General features: G+C 47.0%; 1 protein-coding gene across 1 annotated transcript in view; it reads right to left on the bottom strand.

Moving 5' to 3' along the window:
- LOC142312217 (uncharacterized) overlaps positions 1-26694 on the bottom strand; it is a 231609-nt gene that overhangs the window by 182496 nt on the left and 22419 nt on the right. The window contains exons 2-11 of the mRNA XM_075351124.1: positions 20972-21121; positions 20663-20842; positions 20457-20580; positions 20276-20373; positions 19997-20077; positions 13682-13772; positions 13498-13595; positions 13210-13300; positions 13026-13123; positions 12738-12828 (exon numbers count right to left, since the gene is read on the bottom strand). Of these exons, the coding sequence (XP_075207239.1) occupies positions 12738-12828; positions 13026-13123; positions 13210-13300; positions 13498-13595; positions 13682-13772; positions 19997-20077; positions 20276-20373; positions 20457-20580; positions 20663-20842; positions 20972-21049 (1030 nt within the window). The 5' untranslated portion in view covers positions 21050-21121. The remainder of the gene's footprint in view (positions 1-12737; positions 12829-13025; positions 13124-13209; positions 13301-13497; positions 13596-13681; positions 13773-19996; positions 20078-20275; positions 20374-20456; positions 20581-20662; positions 20843-20971; positions 21122-26694) is intronic.

Genomic DNA, 26694 nt, shown 5'->3' with positions numbered 1-26694 from the left:
TGATAACAGCTTTTGCAATTCCGGTCTAAGTTAATGGTGATCCAGCTTCTGGTGAACTGTTGTATGTTAGTCTGGTGTGTTGTGGAAATACTCTTGTTGTTTGATTATTTCCTTTATTTTGTTTATTTCCTCCTGAACACGATTTGGCTATACCTCTGAGTGTTTGAGTTTTGGTTTCTCCCTGTCTGTCTTTTGTGTGGGATTAACCACTATAGACCTGGCCCTCTCCTGCATTGGGTGTGAGAGGGTATTTGACTAGGGCTATTAGGAGTTAGGGCTATGCTGGCGATCCAGATCTTGTCATCATGTGGCATACCTCTGGGATAAGGAACAGTTAAGGGTGCTTTACACGCTGCGACATCGCTAACGATATATCGGCGGGGTCACATCGTTAGTGACGCACATCCGGCGTCCTTAGCGACATCACAGCGTGTGACACAAAGGAGCGACAATCAACGATCGCAAAAACGTCAAAAATCGTTGACCATTGACACGCCGCTCCTTTTCATAATATCGTTTGTGGTGCATGCCGCTGGTTGTTCGTTGTTCCTGCAGCGTCACACATCGGTATGTGTGACACCGCAGGAACGACGAACATCTCCTTACCTGCGTCCACCGGCAATCAGGAAGGAAGGAGGTGGGCGGCATGTTCCGGCCGCTCATCTCCGCCCCTCCTCTGCTATTGGGCGGCCACTTAGTGACGTCGCTATGACGACGAACACACCTCCCCCTTGAAGGAGGCATTGTTCAGCGGTCACAACGACGTCACTGAAAAGGTATGTGCGTGTGACGCTGCTGTAGTGATAATGTTCGCTACGGCAGCGATCACCAAATGTTGCACGAACGACGGGGGCAGGTGCTATCGCGCACGACATCGCTAGCGATGTCGCAGCGTGTAAAGCACCCTTTAGAGCCCTCTAGCCTGAGGGCCAGTTTACGGAGTTTTCTACCATGCTAAAATAAAACAATACAAACTCCACCAGGGCAATGCTATATAACCATCTCACAAGCAAAGAATACAATGTACAATCCAATAGTGACAAGATCAAAGTACAATGTAAAAAGGAGAATCTGCGCTAAATGAGATTAGGAAAACTTGCTGAACCACCTATATGAGAAAATCACATGTATTTATTAGGGCAACCAAGAGGTATAGCAATTATGACACCCTCATGAATTATATAATACCTCATTGTACCCAGGATATACAGTATCTGGGTTAAAATTTAGCAGCAATTTTTCAAGGAAATTTACAAATCCTGTATTTTACTGATCTATTCCATTTTGAATAGGCTTTGAGGGACCTATATATTGGAAACCCCCCAGAAGTGATACCATTTTAAAAACTGCATCCCTTAAGTTATTGTAAACTATTGTAATTATTGTAAACTTTCACACTGCTTATCTATGAACTACAACAATATTTATTTATCAAAGAGAAAAGTCGGGCACTGCAGCCTAGGTTGCCAGGCAGTGGAGCCGTACTCACAGTTCTGGAGCAATCAGCTCTTTTCTGGACGTCATATGTTCCTGGGCTGATGGTGCCTGACCGAGTGGTGCTCAGCGAGCAGCATAGCAAAGTTCAAGTAATCCAGAAAATGAAGGCAGCAGCTCACAGGGTAAGTGGCCAAAAAACTTTATTCTGCTATCGCAGACAAGCTCAGGAACAGTGGGGGGAGGACAAAGTGCAGGGACGGGGAGCGGACGACAGCCTGTTTTGCGCTGTGAGTAGCACTTTGACAAGTCCACTTGTCAAAGTGCTACTCACAGCGCGAAATAGGCTGTCGTCCGCTCCCCGTCCCTGCACTCCGTCCTCCCCCCACTGTTCCTGAGCCTGTTTTCGATAGCAGAATAAAGTTTTTTGGCCACTTACCCTGTGAGCTGCCGCCTTCTTTTTCTGGATTACTGGAACAACAATATTTATGGCCACAACAGTTTGCCCCCTTGCCATAGTGATAGTTCTGCTTCACATAACTGTTTTTTTTTTACTGCACTATTCTATGTCCTGTTGTGTATAAATATGTGACTCTTCAGATTTTGTGTTATACCATGCCTATTGAAGAGACCGGAGTAGTTTCGAAAGCTTGCTATTATTACCATCTTTTCAGTTAGCCATTAAAAGGTATCAACCACTGAGGACATCAGTTCTTATAAACAATTTTGTAAACTACTGTTAAGATATTTGTTAACCCTTCAGGTGCAATACAGAAATTAAGGCAAAGTGGAATAAAAAAAAATGCAAAATGACATTTTTTTTCCATTAAAATAACGCTTTGTAAAGTTTTCATTTTCACAAGATGTAATAAGAGAAAATGGACCCTAAAATGTTTTATACTATTTCTCTGGAACTTGTCAATATCTCCATATGTGGTGAAAAAATACTGTTTGGGTTCATGGAAGGCTTGGAAAGGAAATAATGCTATTTGATTGCAGGAGTGCAAATTTGGGCGAAACAGATTGTGGACAACATGTTGCATTTGCTGAGTCCTTAACATGCCACAAATGGAGAAACCCCCACAAGTGACCCCATATTGGAAACTAAACCACTCAAGGAATGTATCTAGGGGTGTGTTGAGCACTTTAAATCTATAGCTGCTTCACAAAGCCTTTTAAATTTTGAATGTGAAAACAAAATGTACTTCTTTTTTAGCTAAAATGTTGATTTAGTCCCAAAATTCACAAGGGAGTAATAGGAAAAATTGGACTGCATCATTTTATTCACAATTTCTCCCAAATGTGATGATAAACCAATACCCTATATGTAGTGATGAGTGGACTTTTAGATAACCGGGACCGGCCTGATCCTTGTGATCCAGTTTCTATAATCTGGTTCCGGCCCGGATTTTGGTCCCCATATAAGTCTATGGGGACCAGAATCCGGTGATTAAAAATTGTGGTAGAAGGGATAGGGAGATAGGAGCAAGCACACTGTACTTACCGAGGCTTCGGCAAGGCTGTACGCTGCTCCCAGATCCTGCATTCGCTTCCAGTGCCGCGCATTAGGCTCACTGAACACGCACTGCTTTCACCGCCCACTGGCGTCTGTGATTGGTTGCAGTCAGACGTGATCCCACCCTGAGTGACCACATGTCTGACGGTTCCAATCACGGATGCTAAGTGCATCTATCGTGGTATAAACATCAATAAAACATTTGGCGTAGGGTCCCCCCAAACTATGATACCCAGCACAGATAAAGCATACTGTTACAGACTGCAGCCTTCAGCCATGCACTTATCTTGGCTGTGTAGCAAAATAAGAGAAACCGCATGCAGCTTTTTTTTCTTAATTATTTAAATAAATAATTTTAAAATACGGTATGTGGTCTCCCCCAATTTTTATACCCAGCAAAGATAAAGCCAGACAGCTGGGGCTGGTATTTTTAGGCTGTGGCAATCAGGGTAACATTAGGTGTTATTAACAGCCCACAGCTGTCACTAAGCTCTAGATTAGTAATGGTAGGCGTCTATGAGACCCCCATCACTAATCTGTAAGTGAAAGTAAATAAAAACACAAACACCGAAAAAATCCTTTCTTTGGAATAAAAGACAAAAAAGTAGGATTTTTGTGTACTCACCGTAAAATCTCTTTCTCTGAGTCTTCATTGGGGGACACAGGACCATGGGGTTATGCTGCTGTCACTAGGAGGCTGACACTAAGTAAACATAAAAAAGTTAGCTCCTCCCTAGCAGCATACACCCCGAGCCGGAGGCGGGCTCAGATCAGTTGGTGCACAAGCAGTAGGAGGAGTACCAGAATCACCATACATAAACACAAGTTGTAACTAAAACAATGCAGCCGTGCAAACAAGAGGTCTATGAACATAAGACCACTGAAAAAATAGCAGGCAAATGCAATTGAATCAACCAAAAAACCAAGCAGGGTGGGTGCTGTGTCCCCCAATGAAGACTCAGAGAAAGAGATTTTACGGTGAGTACACAAAAATCCTACTTTCTCTATCGTTTCATTGGGGGACACAGGACCATGGGACGTCCAAAAGCAGTCCCTGGGTGGGAATACCGAAAAACCCGCAGAGGCAGACAACAACAACCTCCCTCGGCGGGCTTGCACTATAATTGAATGCTGCCACCCTATTACAGGTGCGCAACTGCTGCCTGCAAGACCTTTCTCCCAAAAATAGCATCTGCCGATGCTTGGGTGTGAACGTGGTAGAACCTAGTAAAGGTGTGCAGGCTAGACCAGGTGGCGGCCTTGCAGACCTGGTCGGCCGACGCCTGATGCCTAATCGCCCAAGAGGCGCCCACTGCGCGGGTAGAGTGCGCCTTTACCCCCCGCGGCGGAGACTTGTCCCGAATCCGGTAGGCCTCTGATATGGCGGAACGGATCCATCTGGCAATTGTGGCCTTGGATGCAGATTCACCCTTCTTGGGACCAGAAGGGAGAACAAACAGACCATCTGACTTACGGAACGGCGCGGTCCTGGAGACATAAATTCTAAGTGCACACACTAGGTCCAGGGTGTGCAAGGACCTCTCCAAGCTGTGAGAGGGGCCAGGACAGAAGGATGGAAGGATGATTTCCTCGTTAAGATGGAACGGGGAGACCACCTTTGGGAGAAAAGCGGGATCTGGCCGGAGAACCGCTTTGTCCTGGTGAAAAATCAAAAAGGGGGAACGACAAGAGAGAGCTGCCAGCTCTGACGTCCTGCGAATAGAAGTGATGGCAACAAGAAACACCACCTTCCAAGACAGGTGAGACAGGGAAGATTCTCGCAAGGGCTCGAATGGGGAGCCCTGAAGTGACCCTAGGACTAGATTAAGGTCCCACGGTTCTAGAGGCCGACGGTACGGCGGTGCCAGGTGGGCTACTCCCTGGATGAAGGTCTTAACCTGTGAACGAGCGGCCAGTGGCTTCTGAAACAGGATTGATAACGCCGATATCTGGCCCTTTAGTGTTGCGAGCGAGAGACCCGCATCTAGGCCTGACTGCAAGAATGCCAACAGGGAAGGAAGGGAGAAGGCGAGAGGAGAAGAAATATTCTGCTCTTCACACCACCTGAAGAAAACTTTCCACGTGCGGTGGTAAATCTTTGATGAAGATGGCTTCCTGGCCCTAATCATTGTCTGAATCACTCTTGAGGAAAAACCAGCCTTAGCTAGAACCCAGGATTCAATGGCCAGGCCGTCAAATTTAGGACCTGTGAGTTCTGATGGAAGAGAGGCCCCTGCTGCAGGAGATCTGGACGGTCTGGAAGGCGCCACGGAGCGTCTGCGAGGAGCTGAGTTAGTTCCGCGAACCATGCTCGCCTGGGCCAGTCCGGAGCCACTAGGATGACCGGTATCCCTTCCGCCTTGATCTTCTTGAGGACCCTCGGAATTAGAGGGAGCGGAGGGAAGATGTACGGGAGACTGAACTGGCTCCATGAGAGGGTGAGGGCGTCGACTCCTAAAGCCAAGCGGTCGCGGCACCGCGCTACAAAGTGCGGAACTTGACGGTTGAACCGGGAGGCCATTAGGTCCACGTCCGGAACTCCCCATCTGTCGCAGATCTGGTTGAAGACTTCCCGGTTGAGGGACCATTCTCCGGAGGCGAGGCCTTCCCTGCTGAGGAAGTCCGCCGCCCAATTGTCCACGCCTGGGATGTGTACCGCTGAGATCAGGGAGTGATGACACTCGGCCCAGTGCAATATCTTCTTGACTTCTCGCATCGCCCCGACACTTCTTGTGCCGCCTTGGTGGTTGATGTACGCCACCGCCGTCGCATTGTCCGACTGGATCCTGACCGGGCAACCCTGTACTAGGTGCCGAAACTGCTGCAAGGCTAGCCGGATGGCTCTTATCTCCAAAATGTTGATCTGGAGACAACTCTCTCTCGGTGACCATCGGCCCTGCGCTGTGTGATGTCGAAACACTGCTCCCCAGCCCTGGAGACTGGCGTCGGTGGTCACTATCTTCCAGTGGAGCGGGAGGAAAGACCTCCCTGATGCGAGGTTGCGCTGATTGAGCCACCAACGGAGGGAGTTGCGGGTCTCCGGCGAAAGATGAGACCTGCGGTCCAGAGAAAAGGGAGATCTGTCCCACTTCTTCAGCAAGGCCAGCTGGAGTGGCCGGAGATGGAACTGTGCAAAGGGTACCGCTTCCATCGCCGCCACCATACGACCGAGGACTCGCATGCCGAACCTGATGGACACTTGGCGCTGACGCCGAAGAGCGCGGAGTCCTCGTTGTAGGGAGGAGATCTTCTCCTGTGTGAGGAAAACTCGCCCTTGGATGGTATCGAATACCATGCCTAAAAAGGTGATCCGACGGGCCGGGATCAGAGAGGACTTCTTCCGATTTATCAGCCACCCTAACCGTGAAAGGGTGTCGATCGTGACCTGAACCCCGAGACGACAGTCCTCGAAAGAAGAGCCCTTTATCAACATATCGTCCAAGTACGGGATGACCATGACACCCCTGGCATGCAGGACGGACATGGCAGCAGCCATGATCTTCGTAAAGACCCTGGGTGCGGATGCGAGGCCGAAGGGAAGAGCTGTGAACTGGAAGTGATCTTCCGCTATCGCAAAACGGAGGAACTATTGGTGAGAGGTGGCTATCGGGACGTGAAGATAGGCGTCTTGAATATCCAGCGATGCCAGGAATTCGCCTACCTCCATGGACGCGATGACGGACCGGAGTGACTCCATTCGAAACGGCCGAGGTCTCACCGACCTGTTCAGAAGCTTTAGGTCGAGGACGGGACGGACAGAGCCGTCCTTTTTGGGGACCACGAAAAGGTTGGAATAGAACCCCTTGAAACGCTCTGCGGGAGGGACTGGTACCACGACTCCGGTTCGGAGGAGGGAGTCTATGGAGTGAAAGAACGCGCGAGCCCGCGCGGTAGACTCGGGAGGGCGAGATAGGAAAAAACGTCTCGGTGGCTTTGCCTCGAATTCTATTTTGTAGCCTGATGTGATGATCTCTCTGACCCAGGCATCGGCGGTCAGGGGGATCCACACATGCTGAAAACGAGACAGGCGCCCTCCCACAAGTCTGGCGCTGTTGCGCGCCGACCGCGAGTCACTTGGAGGAACGACGGCGGTAACCAGAAGAGGATCTCGTGGACTGGCGGGGGCGTGAACGCCAGGCGGGATTGGTCTTGAATGACGGGGTCTTCCTGTCTCTCGGAGGAGAGCGGCTTTTCCGCGGCTGGGGATTGGAGCTGAAGCTGCGAAAGGACCGGAAACGAGCGGTGGAGCGCCGATTCTGGAAGCGCTTGGGGCGCAATTGGGGGAGAGATGTACTCTTTCCTCCCGTTGCATCGGAGATCAGCTGGTCCAGCCTATCTCCGAAGAGACGCTCCCCTAGGAAGGGCAGGGAAGTTAGTGACTTCTTAGAGGCCGCATCCGCGTTCCAGGAGCGGAGCCAAAGGGCTCGACGGATGGCCACATTGTTGCTGGCGGCCTGGGTCGCGCAACTTGCAGACGCCAGGGCTGCATTGAGCAAGTACTCACCCGCGAGGGAAATCAGAAGACGACAGGTATGAGAGCGATGAGCGGCGCCGAAATAAAATAAAAAAGCGCAAAAACATACATGGCTGAGGGGGGCCGAGACGGCCCACATCAGCCTCCTACGACACTAAGCTAAAAACTGATCTGAGCCCGCCTCCGGCTCGGGGTGTATGCTGCTAGGGAGGAGCTAACTTTTTTATGTTTACTTAGTGTCAGCCTCCTAGTGACAGCAGCATAACCCCATGGTCCTGTGTCCCCCAATGAAACGATAGAGAAAGTACCCTCTTTCACCACTTTACTAACCCCTAAAACACCCATGCAGGTCCAACATAATGCACACAAGGTCCCACTAAAATTCCAGCTCTGCTACATCTGAACCTCACAGCATGCGATCATGGAACATAACTGCCCGCTGTGAGCTTCAGGCAGAGAATGAATGAGCTGCAGCGATCAGCAGTGACATCACTCAAATTAGTTGCGGTCACAGCTGGAGTCCTCCACCTGTGACCCTGCAGGTAACCTGACCTCAGAGGACCTCAGGTTACCTTATTAAACTCAGTGAACTCACCTACATCTCCTGGCAGAAACCACATATTTTTTGCCAAGAAATGCAGATTTGGTGCTGAAATTTTTACACCCTATTCCTGCACCCATTCTATACCTCCTGGCAAAGAAATTGAATTTTTACCTCATCATACTTCATGTGGTTTTAATGCATTTCTTTGCAAGGAGGTGTAGATTGGATGCATGAATATTGTGTAAAAATGTCATAACCAAATTTACATCTTTGCCTAAAAATGCAAAAAAACCAACAAAAAATGATTTTTCTTCCAGGAGGTCCAAATTTGTGGCTGAAATCTGGTGCAGACATTTCTGTACCAAATTTACACCTCCTGGCAGAAAACTGCACCAAAATGGCATCAAAGGTTTTGGGCCAAGAGAAGCAAATTTAGTGGTGAAATTTTTACAACATATTCATGCACCCAATTTACACCTCTTAGCAAAAAAAATAAATCATCAAAATCACATGAAGTATGATGCGATAGTGATGCAATATTTTGTCAGGAGTTGTAAAATGGGTGCAGGAATAGGGTGTAAAAATTTCAGCACGAAATATGCATCTCTAGGCAAAAACCTCTGTTTTCTACAAGGAGATACAGGGCTGTGAATCTGAGTTTACTGAGGTCACCTAAGCTCCCCTGAGGTCAAGTTATCTGCGGCCACTGGTGAAGGACCGTGGGAACCTCCCACTGTGATCGCAAATAACCTGTGTGATGTCACCACTGATCGTGCGGCTCAGTCACTGCCTGAACCTCACAGCGGGCAGTAATGTTCTATGGCCACGCAGTATGAATTCAGATGTAGCAGTGTGGGAATTGTCATGCGACCACCTGTGGATTACGTTGGAACTGCAGGGGTGTTTTGGGGTAAATAAAGTGGTGAAAGAGAGTGCATTTTGTTTTTTATTTGAAATAAAGAATTTTTTGGGTGTTTGTGTTTATTTACTTTCACTTACAGATTAGTAATGAGGGGGTCTCATAGACCCTCCCAATTATTAACCTAGGGCTTACTGGCAGCTGCGGGCTGCCATTAACCTCTTATATTACCCCGATTGTCACCGCACCAGGGCAATCGGGAAGAGCAGGGTAAAGTGACGGGCTTGTCTCATCTAATGGATGCAACAATCCCAGGTGGCTACAGACTGCAGTTTTTAGGCTGGGTTTCCTCAGCCTGAAAATACCAGCCCCCAGCTGTCAGGCTTTACCATGGCTGGTTAACAAAAGTGGGAGGACAGCACGCCATTTTTCTAAAATTATTTATTTAAATAGTTTTTAAAAAAGCTGCATGCGGTTCCTCTTTTTTTTTTTGAGTATATAATAACCAATACAGTTACAGAAAAGGCAAAGAAGAAAAGTAAACACAATCTCCTTTCCATATGATTCTAAGACAGAAATAAACAATCATTTCCTGTTACCCATCGGCGTTCTAAATTATGGCACTAAAAAGGCTCAGCGTACAGGAGATTATCCAATAACACAGAGTAACCAAACAGGGTGGAGGGGAAACAAAAGAAGGCAGGGGGGAGGAGGGGTGGAGGGAGTGAAGGGGGGATGAGTATCTGTGAGCGACCATGACCTGTATTAGTTCCAGTGAAAAAGTATCTGAAGAGGCCCTATGTCTTCCACTAGCGTCTACCCTGATATCAAATTCAATAGGTTTTTAAGCCAAGGCCTCCACGCTTGTAGGTATGACTTGACTGAATTGTTTGTATACGTGATCATTTTTTTCATATGAGCAAGTAGAGGTTATGTCATCCTTTATTTCGTCAAGTGATGGTATGTTTGAGCTCTTCCAGTATTTAGTTATCGCCAATTTTGTTGCTGTACGGTTACTTTTATTTTGATACACAGCCAAGATAAGTGCACGGCTTGGGGCTGCAGCCTGTGGCCGTGGGCTTTATCTGTGCTGTGTATCATAATACGGAGGACCCGACACCAAGTATTTGATTTATTTATTTTTATACCACGATACTGTCCCACACACAGCGCCTGTGGTTGGTTGCAGCCAGACTCTTTAACACAGGCTGGGTTCGCGTTTGACTGCAACCAGTCACAGACGCCAGGCCGACCGGTGGTCAGGAAAAGCAGTGCATATGGATGAGCAAAGATAAGTAACCCAGAAAGTGAAGGAGAGGCCGCGGGAGCAGTGTACAGCCGCAACGGAGCCTTGGTAAGTATGAAGTGCTTGCTTCATTTTATTTTCTTTATTTTTCCTTTATTTTTTTTTTTTGTATTTCCCCAGTGTCTGATCCGGATCAAACACCTGGAATCCAGGGCCCGGCAGCCAAATACCTTTGAAAACACGTGGATTTGTGGATATAGTATTGTACTTTCTGCTAGCCAGTACAGACCATTGCTTGTACTGTAATTAATTGCCTGTGCAGTATTCCTACCCCACATTTGTTTAGTTCTGCCCTTATTTTGGGGAGAATAGATTTATTTTTTTTTTTGTGTATTGTATTAGAATAAAGATCATATTTATACATCATTTATACTCTCTATAGTACACCTCCAGCACAGCAATAATTCTATTGTAAGCTAACGTGCAGTTTAATCTGTTTTATGTTTTTTTTACTGTACTGCACAGTATTTTGTATTAGTGTACTGTAATAATTTTATATGAATACAGTACATTATTTTGTATTACTGTAATAAATTTGTATAAATACAGTAAATATTTTTGGGTTGTGGAACAAAAGGTCTCTATTTCAATTATTTCCTATGGGAAAATTCGCCTTGATATAAGAGTAACTTGGTTTAAGAGCACACTCCCAAAACCAATTATGCTCGTAATCCAAGGTTCCACTGTGGGTGTGTATATATATATATATATATATATATATATATATATATATATATATATATATATATATATATATATATATATAACTTTTTAAAACTTTTTAACTTTTTGTCTGGCTGTATGATGAAAAGCATAATTATTGACTTGTTTCTTATTACTTCATGAGTTTTGTGCCTTTTTTTACTGTTTTTTTTACTTTTTAACATATTTCACTTTTTAGTCCCACTGTGTGATATGAATATTTTTCATGTGGTTTGCTTGTCTCATGCACTGCAGTACTCGTTTACTGCAGTGCATGAGACCTGTCAGTTTTCACTGACTCAGTCAATTAGGCTATGTCCGCACTTTGCGTCGTCGTAGTTGCAGTTCTAAACGCATCCTCTGGCAGAAATTGCTTTTGCCAATGTTGCTTTAGACAACAAAATTGCGGTAAATACGCATGCGTTTTTACCGCGTTTAGCCGCGTTGTTAGCACTTTTTCCCTGCTTTTCCATTGCTTTATGTCAGATGCGTTTGATTACAAAGACACTGCTAAATAAAGTTTTGATATACAAACACAATGAAAAAAGGGGAAAAAAAAGGAAACAAATAATTATTTAAATCATAACGAAAATAGTTATATTTAATATAATTATAGCGGTTTTAAACTATTTATGGCTAAAATAGCAATAAATTAATATTTTTCATTAATTTAATTGTCGGACTATGTGTGTGTGTAAAGGGACATTATCATTCCATTATTTTGATGTCAGAAACGCATGCGTTTATGTAGTCCAAAACGCATGCTTTCTGCAGCTAAAAAGCAGGTAAAACGCTGGAATTTTGATGTTACTTGATTTTTACAACTTCTCATTGACTTCAATGTTAGCAAAACGCAGCCCAAATGGCAAAAACAATTGACATGCTGCTTCTGTTTTTGCCCGAAATTCTGCAAATTAAACGCAGCGTTTTGAACTGCAAAGTGCGCACAAGAAATCCACTTTTCCCATAGTCTTTGCAGGAAAATCAAAACGCATGCATTTTGGCATGAAAACACTGCAGTTCCAAACGCAGCAGAAAAGCAGGTGAAACGCAGGTGAAAACGCAAAGTGCGGACACAGCCTTAGATCTTGCTTATAGCAGGATCTAAAGGGCCACTGAACCCTGAGGTTATCAGATGACCTTGGGGTTCAAGTGCACTTATAAGCACCCATGGTGATGAACCAGTTAGATGCAGGTGTCGCGATTGACAGTGGCACCTAAGGGGTTAATTGTATGCAATCGGTTCCACAACTGGTCATATACAGCTGACACACCTGCATTTTCGCCCATTGGTGTGAACTACACACTTAATCCTCTGCACTGTGAAAAAGCGGTGCCAAAGATTACCATCCCTTAATGACCGCCATGAAAAGTCGTATCACCAGTGTGAAGAAGTTTCAAAAAGAAGTCAGAATACAAGGAAGCTGTCCTGTTACTGTTCACACTTGGCTCTCACTGCACATTATCTATTATAAATGCGAAGTTTGACCACAAAGACTGGACCCTATGAGCACATTAATCAGCACAGAAGGAAGAGAAGGTAGATTCATCCTTCATGATGCCAGGATTCTAGGAAGGCAACAGCATCATTACCCTCCACCTTCTTTTAGAGGCCCTTCAAAATATTTTTCTTCCAGTGATTTTCTAGCCTGGCAGCGCATTCTACGTAAACTGTCATTTGTCGTGGTAGATTACAGATCAGGGCAGGTAAGGGTCAGCATCTTCTAATTCCAGGAGGTAAGTGGTATAGAAGAAGGATTTTAAGAGCCCAAAATAATATGAACAGTTCCAGGTGGAAGAGAATGTTGTGGTCTATGGCCGGACTACTCCACCGATAAAGGAGCCACAGCCGGTGACTGGGAAGAATCTGTGACTTCTCTGCATTTAGTGGTCACTACTCACCTGGGTAGCCATATGTAGGAATCTCCTCTTTACACCACTCATCACCCCTCACATATGTCTCTGTAGTATTAATATGGGTCAGATCTTCACCCTGAAACAAATATTGTATAAGTCACAGAGAGATGGAAAAGTCACATCTATGATCAGCTCTAATCCTGCCGTCTCCACCATTCTCATTACACAAGTATAAAACCTATAATACTGGTGGATAAAACAAGACTGAGCACAAGACCTTCACCGCCGTCTACACATCATAGGGAGATTTCATGTCACCTTCTCTCCATCTACCTGATGATCCTGAGGAACATCGAGATCTTCTTGTTTACAGTCCTGTGGGAGCAGAGGATGGGGACATCTCTCTGGTGTTGTCTTGTTACTGGATAGACCTGGAGGAAACACATACAGGGACTGAATTAATTGCTTACATACATATAATTATAGTTCATGTCTACATTTAGTGGTTTCTACTCACAAGGGTAGTCATATGTAGGAATCTCTTCTTTACACCGCTCCTCACCCCTCACATATGTCTCTGTAGTATTAATATGGGTCAGTTCTTCACCCTGAAACAAATATTGTAAAGTCACAGAGAGATGAAGAAGTCACATCTATGATCAGCTCTAATCCTGCCGTCTCCACCATTCTCATTACACAAGTATAAAACATATAATACTGGTAGATAAAACAAGACTGAGCACAAGACCGTCACAGCCGTCTACACATCATAGGGGAGATCTCATTACACCTTCTCTCCATCTACCTGATGATCCTGAGGAACATCGGGATCTTCTTGTTTACAGTCCTGTGGAAGAAGAGGACGGGGACATCTCTCTGGTGTGGTTGTCTTACTGGATAGACCTGGAGTAAACAAATACAGGGACTGAATTAATTCCTTACATATATATAATTATAGTCCATTTCTACATTTAGTGGTTTCTACTCACCTGGGTAGTCATATGTAGGAGTCTCCTCTTTACTCTGCTCATCACACCTCACATATGTCTCTGTAGTATTAATATGGGTCAGATCTTCACCCTGAAACAAATATTGTAAAAGTCACAGACAGATGGAGAAGTCACATCTATGATCAGCACAAATACTGTATATTAGAGCCCAGGCCGCACTGTAGAACGTAAAAACCACCTTTAGAATACTCACCTAGGGGGCAGTCTGGTCTCATAGGTGTCGCTGCTCTTGGTCCGACGACGCCTCCATCTTGTGCGATCGCCGTCCTCCTGCCCAGCAATGTGTGCATGCAGCGTGTTTCATCATTCACATAGACGCCTCCATTGTGCACCTGCCCATGCGCACTTTGATCTGCCCGGCTGAGGGCACATCAAAAAACGGATTTTTGTGTACTCACCGTAAAATCGTTTTCTCTTAGCCATCATTGGGGGACACAGGACCATGGGTGTTATGCTGCCTATCCATAGGAGGACACTAAGTAGATGCAAAAGCATAGCTCCTCCTCTGCAGTATACACCCCCTGGCCGGGCCAGGCAACCTCAGTTTTAGTACACAAGCAGTAGGAGAAAAAAACAGTAAAAACTTCTCAACAGAAGAACATGAGAAAAAAAAGAGTCATAACCAAATAAGGTAATGAGAGAACCAAGGCCCAACAGGGCAACAGGGTGGGTGCTGTGTCCCCCAATGACGGCTAAGAGAAAACGATTTTACGGTGAGTACACAAAAATCCGTTTTTCTCTGACGCCTCATTGGGGGACACAGGACCATGGGACGTCCTAAAGCAGTCCATGGGTGGGTAAACAATAAACAACGCAACCCAAGGACTAGGAACCAGTCCCAGATAGCCAGGAGCGCCTACTGAGATAGGTACTCCACTATCGTTTGCAGAATTTTCCTACCTAGGTTCACGTCAGCCGAAGCCTGGGTATGGATTCAGTAATGCTTTGAAACAGTATGTAGGCAAGACCAGGTTGCAGCCTTACACCTCTGTTCCACTGAAGGCTGATGCCTAATGGCCCAAGAGGCGCCAACTGCTCACGTGGAATGAGTCCGCAGCCCACTAGGAATGGGCTTAAGTTGCAAGCGGTAGACTTCCTGGATCGCAGAGCGAATCCAGCGAGCCAGCGTTGCCTATGAAGCTGCCTGTCCTTTCTTAGGCCTTTCAGGAATGACGAACAAGGAGTCTATGTTCCTAAAGGGGCTGTCCTGGGTACGTAATATCTGAGAGCCCTCACAAGATGAAACCTTTCCACCCTATGGACTGGGTGTAGACAAAAAGGAAGTCAGAACAATGTCCTCGTTCATATGAAACGGGGAAATAACCATCGGAACAAAATCTGGAAGGGGGCGTAGAACCACCTTGTCCTGATGAAAAATCAGAAAGGGTTCGCGGCAAGAGTGATGCCAGTTCCGAAACTTGTCTGATGGGCGTAATCGCCACTAAGAATGTTACCTTCCAGGAGAGAAGAGCAAGAGAAGATTCCTTAAGAGGTTCAAAAGGGGACCTCTGGATACCGTCCAAAACGAGATTGAGGTCCCATGGGTCCAGCAACCGATTATACAGGGAAACTAGATGGGAAACACCCTTGAGGAAAGTCTTGACTTGCGAATTGCAAGCTAGGCGGTATTGATAGAATATTGAGAGAGATGAAAGCTGCCCCTTAATGGAGCTGAGGGCCAACCCCTTTTGCAACCTGACTGCAAAAAAAAAATAAAAATCAAGAATTCTGGGGATCGCCAGAGGCATAGGTTGGACATTAGATTCCCTGCACTGGGAAAGGAAAGTTTTCACGTACGGTGGTAAATATGGGATGAAGGACGGCTTTCGGGCACTGTACATGGTGGAGATGACCGCAGGAGAGAATCTCCCTCTTTTTAAAGTCCAGGTCTCAATGGCCAGGCCGTAAGATTCAGGGCTCTGGAGTTCTGATGGGAAATGGGCCTTTGGGTCAGCAAGTCTGGGATGCTTACGAGGCGCCATGAGCAATTGTACTAATTCAGCATACCAGGCGCACCTGGGCTAGTCCGGTGCTATTAGTATCACCGGGACTCCTTCTGCCTTGATCTTCCTGATTACTCGCGGCAGCAGGGGCAGAGGCGAAAAACATGTAAGTTGGACGGAAACGACTTCAGGAGACTAGAGCATCCACGCCAATGGACTGTGGGTCACGTGACCTGGCTAAGAACGCGGGTACCTTTGCGTTCAACTTTGAGGCCATTAGATTATTATTATTTATTATTATTTATTTATAGAGCACCATTAATTCCACCTCTGGTGTACTCCAGTGAGTGCAGATGAGTGGGAACACTTCTGGGTGGAGAAACCACTCTCCGGCGGCCAGGCCTGGGCGACTTAGAAGGTCAGCCACCCAGTTCTCTACTCCCGGTATGTGTAACGCTGAAAACACAGACCCCCGTCGATTCGGTCCAGGTGAGGATCCTGAGGACCTCGAGATAAGCTGTCTTGCTGCTGGTACCTCCCTGCTGATGACATAGGCCACAGCTGTTGCATTGTCCAATTGGACCCGAATCAAACGACCTGCTAGCAGAAGGGGGATGACCTGAGTGCGAGAAGATCGCGCTGATTTTCAGGATGATTTCTGGGAAGGGAAGACTCCTGGGGTGTCCAACGTCCCGAAGCAGTGTGGAGCCAGTACGCTGCTCCCCAGACTAAGAGGCAGGTGTCCGTGGTCAGGAGTAGCCAGTCCACTTGGGGGAGCAAAACTCCTTCTCGATATGGAAGAGGACTGAAGCCACCAGTAAAGCACATACCTGACTGAAGGTGTCAGGTGAAAAGTTCGTCCAAGGAAAAGGGGCTCTTGTCTCAGGCAGCTAGAAGCGCAAGCTGCAGTGGGCGGTGGTGTGGCTAAGCGAGCAGCACTGCCTCTATAGCCACCGCTATCCTACCTAGCACTCTCATACTGAATCGTATGAAGTGACAGGAGTACGTAGAGGGCAGTGTACCGCTTGTTGTAGAGCGGTCGCCTTGACTTGAGGGAGAAATATCAAGCCCCGAAGAGTGTCCAGGGACATGCCCAGGGAGGTGACGGATTTTGACGCGACCGGGGATGATTTGACTGGAGTCAGAAGCCGCCCTAAGCGGGATAGGGTGCCCACAGAGATCTGCACGCTGGTTGAGCCCTTGATGAGGAGGTCATCCAAGCAAGGCAGAACAGCCACTCTCCTGGCGTGAAGGGCACTCATGGCGGCCGCCATGACCTTAGTTAAGACCCTTGGTGCTGTGGCAGAGCCGAGGGTAGGGCTACAAATGAAAAAAAGAAGTCCTGAACCGCGAAGCGGAGGAACTTTGGTGAGCTGGAGCGATGGGTATGTGCAGTTACGCGTCCCTGAAGCTAGGGAGGCAAGGAATTCTCCTTCGACCATAAAGGTAATAATGGACCCTAGGAAGTCCATTCTGAATCTCCTTACGTGCACGTTTGCTCAGATGTTAAAGGTCCAGGATGGGACGAACTGACCCATCTTTTTTTTTTTTTTTGGCGACCACGATAGGTTGGAATAGCCTTGAACCTCTCGCCGTCCGGAACAGGTACCATCACCCCCGCCGTTTGGAGGGAGTGGATTGCTGAGGAAAAGGCCTCGTGGTGTTTTGGAGCATTTGGGGGGGGTTTGAGAGAAAAGACTGACCAGGGGATCGGGTCTAGAATTCAATGTGGTAACCAGAAGACACAAGGTATCACACCCATTTGTGGTCTGAGGCGGCGGCCCAGATGGAGAGGGACGAGACTTCTCGGTCTTAGTCTAGACTGCCAGGACGAGGTGGACTCGGGGAGGGCTGAGAAGGTCGGGCCCTGCGTGTCTAGTAAAAAAAAAACAAAAAAAAAACATCCTGGGCTAGAGTTGGGGGAGGGAGGTACTCTTTTCCTCCCGTGGCGTCAGACAAAAAAAGAGCCTGTCCAGACGATCGGCAAACCATCGGTCTGGAAAGGAGTACTGTGAGAGGCTTCTTAGAGACAGAGTCCACTCTCCATTATCGGAAACAGAGGGCCTTACGGATGGCTATGGTATTTGAGGCGGCAATAACTGCGCAGGTAGCAGCGCCGAGGGAGGACTGCATGAGGTACTCTGCCGCCGCAGCAATGTGAACAGTTACATCTGTGAGGGTCTGAGGGAAACTGGTAGTCCTGGTGCCTGTGCGACCCACACAGAAGGGGAGAGGGACCCGCGGCCTCGAGGCAGAGTGATCAAGCTGCTCCACTTGTCTGTCTGTCGGGTCCTTGAAGGAGGATCCATCAACTAAAAGACAGGAGGGTCTTTCAGGCAGGCGGAAGCCGGGTGAGGGTCCACCGAGGCCGGATCGGCCCAGCCCTTAAAGACAGCTAAGCCAAAGGGGTACCGGACTCCATGAGTTTACGGATACAGAAGCGGCGTCAAAAAGCTCTTTTTTTTTTTTTTTTGAGGTTTCTTCACCCTTTTAAAGGAGACCGCAGGGTCAGTAGTAGTGGATGGTAGATCTTCCACATGCAGAGTTTTGGTGGATTGCTGCAATAAGGGAGCTACAAAGGCACCAGACTCACAGAAGGAAGAGGTGCTATCATCCCCTAGTAGCTCAGCGTGGAAGGATACATTAATAGTCTTATAGTTGTTGCTGTAGTTGTGCAGGGCATAAAACATGTGACTGCAGCCCCTGGCTGATGAGCCACAAACTCTGATTGTAATGAGGGAGCAATGCTCTGCAGAGTTAATATGCAAGTGAGGCTATAACTCATTCAGAACCCTGATGACCCCTTCCCCCTCCTGCATCACAGTTCCTGTGGAAAGGAGGAAGCCAGCTCTGAGAGACGCCCACAGGCTCTGATCACAACAAGAGGGAGCAATGCTCTGCAGCAATGCTCTGCAGATCCTGTGTGAGGAGGGTTACGCGCGCTTTTGTGAGGGAGCGTGGCTTATCGAGTGTCGTAGGGGGCAGGGCTTAGCTCTGACAAGAAGGCATGAGAAAATATAATAAACAAAAAAATGGTGGGAAGTGACTCCCCTTCCCCCCTCCAGCCCTGTACAACAATGGTGGACAGAAAAACCTCTATAAGTGTACCGCAGCTGCGGGTGCACTTAGTCCAGGGAGTTGTCCCCTCCCCCCCCGCCACAGGTGGAATGCTATGCAGGTGTCTGCAATCACAGCGCAAGTGCATCCAGTCAGTGTGACCTTTGCTCCAATTTCCTGTCAGGGAGCCAAATCACAGCCCATGTGCATCCAGTCAGTGTGACCTTTGCTCCAGTTTCCTGTCAGGGAGCAAGTGTGCAGATTCTGACGCCTGCTGTGCCCGGTCATAGAACGTGTATCAACTCAGAGCCTGCCAGAGGGACTGAGGAATGCTCTGGAAAAATCGGAATTCTCTCACCTCAGCTCCTGTGGAGATGGCAGTCTGGTCACGCTGGTGCGGAGCGAATATCAACTCAGAGCCTGCAAGAGGAACTGAGGAAGTTTTTCATCTGCTCTGGGCTCTGGAAAAATCGGAATGATTTCACCTCAACTCCTGTGGAGATGGCAGTCTGGTCACGCTGGTGCGGAGCGAATATCAACTCAGAGCCTGCAAGAGGGGCTGAGGAAGTTTTCATCTGCTCTGGGCTCTGGAAAATCAGTGCCATGAGACCTGTCGTCCAGTGAGTAACAGCCCAGGATCTAGCGTCGCAGGAGGTGGTACGGAGAGACAACACTCCGCGTTCCCGCCTGTTGATGGTTTTGGGAAATCGGTCCCCGAAGGAACCGTCGCCCTCTAATAACAAAAAATTCTTGCTGCAGTAGTCTGCATAGATGTGCCTCCTATAGACACTAAGCTAAAACTGAGATTGCCTGGCCCGGCCAGGGGGTGTATACTGCAGAGGAGAAGCTATGCTTTTGCATCTACTTAGTGTCCTCCTATGGATAGGCAGCATAACACCCATGGTCCTGTGTCCTCCAATGAGGCGTCAGAGAAATACTGTAGTTTGCATGCGCGGCCGGTCTTTAACCTTTTCTCGCGTATGTGCATTACAGTACATTTCTCTGCCCTCAGAAAATATTTTTCTTCAAGTAATTTTCTAACCTGTAAGCACATTCTACGTATGCAGTCATTTGGCTTTGTAGATTACAGATTTGGGCAGGTAAGGGTCAGCAATATCTACATCTAAGTTGTAAGTGCTAAGAATAAGGGCTTTAAGTAGCCAAAGTAATATGAACAATTCCAGGTGGAAGAGAATGTTGTGGTCTATGACCGGACTACACCACCGATAAAGCAGCCACAGCCGGTGACTGAGAAGAATCTGTGAGTTCTCTGCATTTAGTGGTTACTACTCACCTGGGTAGGAATCTCCTCTTTACTCTGCTCATCAACCCTCACGTATGTCTCTGTAGTATTAATATGGGTCAGATCTTCAGCCTGAAACAAATATTGTATAAGTTACAGATCAGATGGAGAAGTCACATCTATGATCAGCTTGAATCCTGCCATCTCCACCGTTCTCATTACACAGGTATAAAACATTTAATACTGGTGGATAAAAAATTACTGAGCAGAAGACCTTCACAGCCATCTACACATCATAGGGAGATTTCATGGCACCTTCTCTCCATCTACCTGATGATCTTGAGGAACATTGGGATCTTCTTGTTCACAGTCCTGTGGAAGAAGAGGACGGGGACATCTCTCTGGTGTTGTCCTCTTACTGGATAGAACTGGAGGAGACACATACAGGGGCTGAATTCATTCCTTACATACAGATAATTATAGGCCGTGTGTATTTAGTCCTGTCTATTACCTGGTGATGTGAGGGGCTGGGGAACCTCCATCATGACGTCCTTGTACACATCTTTGTGCCCTTCTAAATACTCCCACTCCTCCATGGAGAAATAGACGGCAACATCCTGACACTTTATAGGAACCTGACACATACAATGATACCGTCATCCCCCGATCCCTTCATAGCATTACGGTATAATATCCCAGCATTCCCAGCAGTGTCACCTCTCCATTCAGCAGCTCAATCATCTTGTAGGTGAGTTCAAGGATCTTCTGGTCATTGATGTCCTCATGTATCGGGGGGTGAGGTGGAGGCTCAGTGATTGGGTTCAGGGGTCTTCCCCATCCCTCAAACACAGGGTCCTGACAGCGCTCACTAGAGGTCTTCTTCACTACTGTGTAATCCTAATTATGGAGAGACACATTAATAAATCTCACTACAGACATTTCCAGAGTCCTCACCTCTCCAGGTCAGTCCATCTGTTATTCCCATAGATAAGAATGATGTAATGTGACGTCATCAGAATCTCTCACCTCTCCAGTAAGCCGGAAGAGGATCTCTAGGGTGAGGTGGAATATCCTCTCCAGAATTGTGTACTTGTCTCTATCCATCCTTGATGGGTCAATCAGGAAAATTTTCTTATGTAGAATTTCTCCACTTAGAGGATCCGATATTGTAGGGACCTGAATGGGAAAACCATGAGCTGATGTAAAATCAAAGAATTCCATGTAAAAATATAAAAAGTGGAAACATATGTTTTCTTTTTGTTTCACATGTACTGGAACATAAGTTGAATTACTAATAAGACATGTCCTCCATGCTCCCAATCACTGGTTATGTCCGCCACCACTTCAGCTGCTGAATGGCTGTAGGGATGACTTATTCATAGGGACTGACCAGAGAATACAGAAACTGGTGGAGGCCAAAGCAGCGGTGGCACAGGATTAGTGGAAGATCATTAAAGAGAAGCTGTCACCGTTTTTTTCTATTATCTAAAAAAATGCCATGACCTTTTTCTGCTTTTGTTAGGATTTTTACAAATGATTACATTGTCCCCTGACTTCCCCTGTACACCCAAAAAATACCATTTGATTTAGTCGCACGCTGTATGTAAATGAGGCTGACCCGTGCGTATTCTTTGTGGCGTCTGTTCCTCCTTTCTGAACATAAAAGCCATCCTCTGGCTCTGATTGATGTGGATGACGCATCCTGCCTTATCCCCATAGCTGAACAAAGTCTCGCTCCTGCACAGTAGTGTCGCCGGCCGCGCAGCTACATTTTGCGCTGCCCTCTTCTGGACATGCCCATTAATATTTCAATCGTAATTATTTATATGGAATGATTCAATCTCACACCTTAATCCAACAGTGGGAAATTAATTTCTCACATGGCCAAGGGGCCATGTGAGAAACTGTCACTGCTGTCATGGGCCGAACCAATCGGCTAAACTTAAAGAGGTGGTCTGAAACCAGAGTTGAATTTAATCTTAAACTCTATTTAATGTAATAATCTAATCTCATTTCTAATATACTTCAATTAAAAATTCCCTGACGTTCCCGCTGTATTCTCATTTCCTGTTTGTTTGGGTTTTTTAACTTCCAATAACATTTTGTTTGAGATTCACCAGTGCATGCTGGGACACTCAAATGCGACTTCACTGCCGCAGCCTCTGCCCCTCCCTGAAATGAAGCGTCATCACCAGTGATGCCCACTTCCAGGGCTGGGCTTGTCCCTGCTCTACTGAGCATACGTCGGTTATAAGTTTTGCAGTATACTCAATATGAGCTCCCTGCACTAAATTCCTTTGAATGCACAGTGGCAGTGCACTCCCTCGCCTGCTCCAAAGAGAAGTGATGAACCAGCAAGAGAGCGCACTGTCAATGCAAATTATAAGGAGACAACGCTACATGCAGGGACTAGCCCAGCCCCTGAAACAGATGTCACTGATGACACTTGGTTTTATGGTGGGGAAAGCAGCTGAGACAGTGACCACATTATCTGTCCCTGATGACGTCCTGTGTGATTATCCCAGCATGCACTGGGATTCTCAAATGAAACGTCATTGGAAGTAAAAATAAAAACAAACAAAAAACAATTAGAGTGGAAGTTAGAGGAGAGCGGGAACGGTAGGGAATTTGTAATTGAAGTATATTGGATAAGTGATTAGATTATTAAAATTAAAATTCATCTTTGGTTTTGGACCATCCCTTTAATTTTGCACAAGTTTAATTTTATAAGCAGTTGATTATATGGTTTTCATTAGCTGCTTCTGATTAAAGAAGTTATCCACTACCCTAACTCATTTCATTTTTTTACTCATCAATCATGCTATTATGTGCCACTAAATTCATCCATACTCTTATTATAGTAATACAAACCTTTTATCATGCAGATAGCATCCCTTAGTGCCTGCAGCTGCAGCTCTGACGTTTATATCCATCTCTTCCCCTCCCCAGGCTTACTGTGTGCTAATATTACAAAGTCAATCATACATTGCTGCAGCCTGTCTGCTAGCAGTTCGTATGTCCCCTCCCCTCTCCAGCCTGCACTGCTGAAGAAATTGGGAGATACCAAGTGTCAGAGTGGTCCAAGGGAGATACCAGACTATCTGACAATTACAAGATGGCCAGAACTGCCCTGTCACTGTGTTTGTTATGCAAATGTCTGCACTTTTTTAATTGGATTAGCTAAACCCATTGCATTTGAAATGCAGATTGCAGAAGTTCACTAGGAGTTGGTCCCTCCTGTTACAGCTAAATTAAACTGTTAGCTCAGCCTGTGTGAGACTAAAGGGGGCTTTACACGCAGCAATGTCGCTAGTGAAAGCACCCGCCCCCGTCGTTTGTGCATCACGGGCAAATTGCTGCCCGTGGCGCACAACATCATTCGGAGCCGTCACACATACCTGCCTAGCGATGTCGCTGTTGCCAGCGAACCGCCTCCTTTCTAAGGGGGCGGTTCGTGCGGTGTCACAGTGGCGTCACTAAGCGGCCGCCAAATAGAAGTGGAGATGAGCGGGCCGAACATCCCGCCCACCTCCTTCCTTCCTCAATTGCCGGCGGTCGCAGGTATAGTGAAGTTCCTTGTTCCTGTGGTGTCACACGTAGTGATGTGTGCTGCCTCGGGAACGACGAAGAGCCTCCGTCCTGCCATAATCAACGATTTTTTGAAAATGAACGACGTGTCAACGATCAACGATAAGGTGAGTATTTTTGATCGTTAACGGCAGTTGGTTGGTATCACACGCAATGACGTCGCTAACCATGCCGGATGTGCGTCACATAATCCGTGACCCCGGCGATATATCGTTAGTACGTCGTTGCGTGTAACGGGGCCTTAGGGCCCTGTGCACAAGCTGCGTTTTTTCCCGCGGATTTGCTGCATGAATTTCTGCAGAAAATGTTCATAATCTTTCTGCAGTCATTCCCTAGCAAAACCTATGGTGAAAAAAAAAAAAAAATGGTGTGCGCACACTGCATTTTGTTTTCCCTACAGGTTTTGCTGCAGACTTTCTGCAGCAAAATGAATGAGCATGTCACTTCTTTTCTGCAGGTACCTGCGGTTTTTGTCATAGGTAATGGTAAAAAACCGCAGGGACCAACCTGCGGAAAAACTGCGCCAAAAACGCGGGTGCAGTTTTACCGCGGTTTTTGCCGCGGAAGCGGTATTCTGCCATAGGGTGCGGATTTTTCTTAAAAAAAGTCCATTTTCTAGCGTGCACATAGCCTAATTGTGATTCACTCCAAAACATGAACACCCACAATCAGGACCCAGTGACAACTTCCTTTCTTTTTGTCTGTATTCTGTGCTGGAAGAGGATGTTTTGGGCATAACAGAGGAGGAGGAAGAATCTGCATAACAATCCAGTAGTATGTGATCCCTGCTGAGATGCACCCATAGAAGATAGACATCCAATACAAATACACTGGAGATCAAAATTAGAGAACAACACACAATTTCCTATATGTTAAAGTCATTTTTCAGTCCTTTGTGATTATATCCGAACGTGAGTAAACTCGCATTATTTTAAGCTTATTTCATACATTGAAATTATTCCAAAGCACATAATTATAATGTAAATAAGATAAATGAAAAAGAACAGTGATCATAATTAGAGAACACTTTCCGATACCTGCAAGTCATTGGTGTAAATCTGGCACCTGGTGCTAATTTTCCTTAATTATCTGTCAAGCCTTATTGAACTGACAGTGCAAACTGGAAAGTTAGGCAAACTTTGCAAAAATGGTGTGCCGTTTCGAAGTGACAAAACCTACGGCAGCAGGTTGTCCAGATGAAGGCCAAAGGAGTGACCCTGTCAGCCATAGCAAGATAATTTTGTCATTCCAAGTCTGTGATTTTGAGAATATTACATCTTTACAACATCACAAACTCTTTCAAATCCTCCAAAAAGGCTGGTCGCCCTCGAAAGACAAATGCAAGAGAGGACAGGATAATGCGCAGAATCTCCATGGGTAATCGTTTCAACACTACAGCTGGAATTGCTCGGCAGTTCACCCCCGAACAAGGTAAGGATCTGTCTCGTCATACAGTGTCATGATGTTTAAAGGGAACCTGTCACATGCAATATGCACCCAGAACCACGAGCAGTTCTGGGTGCATATTTCTAATTCCTGCCTACGGTCCCTGTATACACTAGCATAGATTAAGAGATCTTTAGAAAAAGTATTTCTAAAGATCGTATACCGTATGCTAATGAGCGAGGGCACTAGCCCCCTGGGCGTTAGTGTGATGCCCCTCGACTAGTCAGGGCGTCATAGGGGACTGCACGCTCTTTATTCTTAGTGCAGGACTCAACCCCTCTTGGTTCTGGGTTCTCAACTTGCAGCACTGCCTCCATCAGCATCCAAAAATCCCAATCACACCTCGCACCACACCTTGTCAGGCACACCAGTGGGCTGCTAATCTGGAATAGGGCCGCCCACCTAGGGGTCAGGCAGAGAGGTGGGCGGTGACAAGTCAGTTGGCTCCAGGGGAGCGAAGGGAGAGTTGAGTGGTAGCCCTCGAGCAGTGGGGAGCTAGGAGGGAGCGTGTGGCTCCCGGGGAGGAGAAGATTGGGTTGCAGACGGTAGTCTGGACCTGGAGGAGTCGGAAACTCGGTCACGGGATATTGGGACTGGGTACCTGGACTTAGTCTTGGAAGACGATCGGTAGCTCAAGTACAATAGCCGGTCTGGGACCGAAAGCACGTCGGGGTACTGGACCCTAGGTCGGGGAGAGGCTTCAAGCAACCCGGCAATTAACCTGCGGAGGATAGGGCCTTTATGGACTGTCCCCACGAAGCTCAGAGATAGGGGGCACTAGCGCAGCAAGGGGGATATGGCTTTCCAACCAAAGCAGCCCACTGAAATACTAAGCGTGATTTTCTGAGAGCACCGCTCCTTCACACCAAAAAGTGGGGAGCGGGGCCCAGACAGCTTCAAGCTTACGGGCCACTTGGACACTACTAAATTTGTGCATGGAGGCAGGCTCCGGACCATCAGGCAGCACTGCAGGGGACGGAGACCCGGACGAGCTCCCCCCAAGAGGGCAGCGGCACCCAGAGACTTGGTTTACTACGTTGTCAGCGTCTGCTTTCCTTCTGTGTCAGTACCTGATCACTCCCTGCTCCCAGCGAGCCTGCACTGCCCTGCCAAAACCCCCATTATCCAGAGTCCAAGGGCCTTCCCTACCCGTGGAGGGTAACGTCATCTGGCTGCCCCCGTTCCATCACCCCGGGTACTCCCAACGGCAGCAGCGGTACTCCCTATTACCGCACACCACGGGTGGCGTCACAAACTATTTAATACCCTGTAAATAATCCCATATTACATTTTAGAGTGACCCTGAGCCCCCGGGTCCGGAGACCCTTGAGCCACGAGTAGCGACACCCGGATCCGAGCGGTTTGACCGCTGCTGGGGCGGTACATTAGTTCCCCAACCTGTCGACGCTATTAGCATGTTAGTACGCCCCTGTGGGATCATCCTGGGACGCTGCGTACTCATTACCATGTTAGCACACCCACAGGGGCGTACTAACATGCTAATGTGTGTGACTGGCCGGGAAACTAACGTCTAGGAGACTAGTGCCCTCGCTCATTAGCATACAGTAAAAGATCTTTAGAAATACTTTTTCTAAAGATCTCTTTATCTATGCTAGTGTATACAGGGACGGTTAGGAAGGGATTAGCAATATACACCCAGAACTGCTCGTGGTTCTGGGTGCATATTGGACCTGACCGGTTCCCTTTAAGAGCAT

The sequence above is a fragment of the Anomaloglossus baeobatrachus genome, chromosome 5, assembly GCF_048569485.1.
Source record: "Anomaloglossus baeobatrachus isolate aAnoBae1 chromosome 5, aAnoBae1.hap1, whole genome shotgun sequence".
Lineage (NCBI taxonomy): Eukaryota > Metazoa > Chordata > Amphibia > Anura > Aromobatidae > Anomaloglossus > Anomaloglossus baeobatrachus.
Note: the sequence above shows the minus strand (reverse complement) of the source record. Positions and strands in the feature narration are given on the sequence as shown.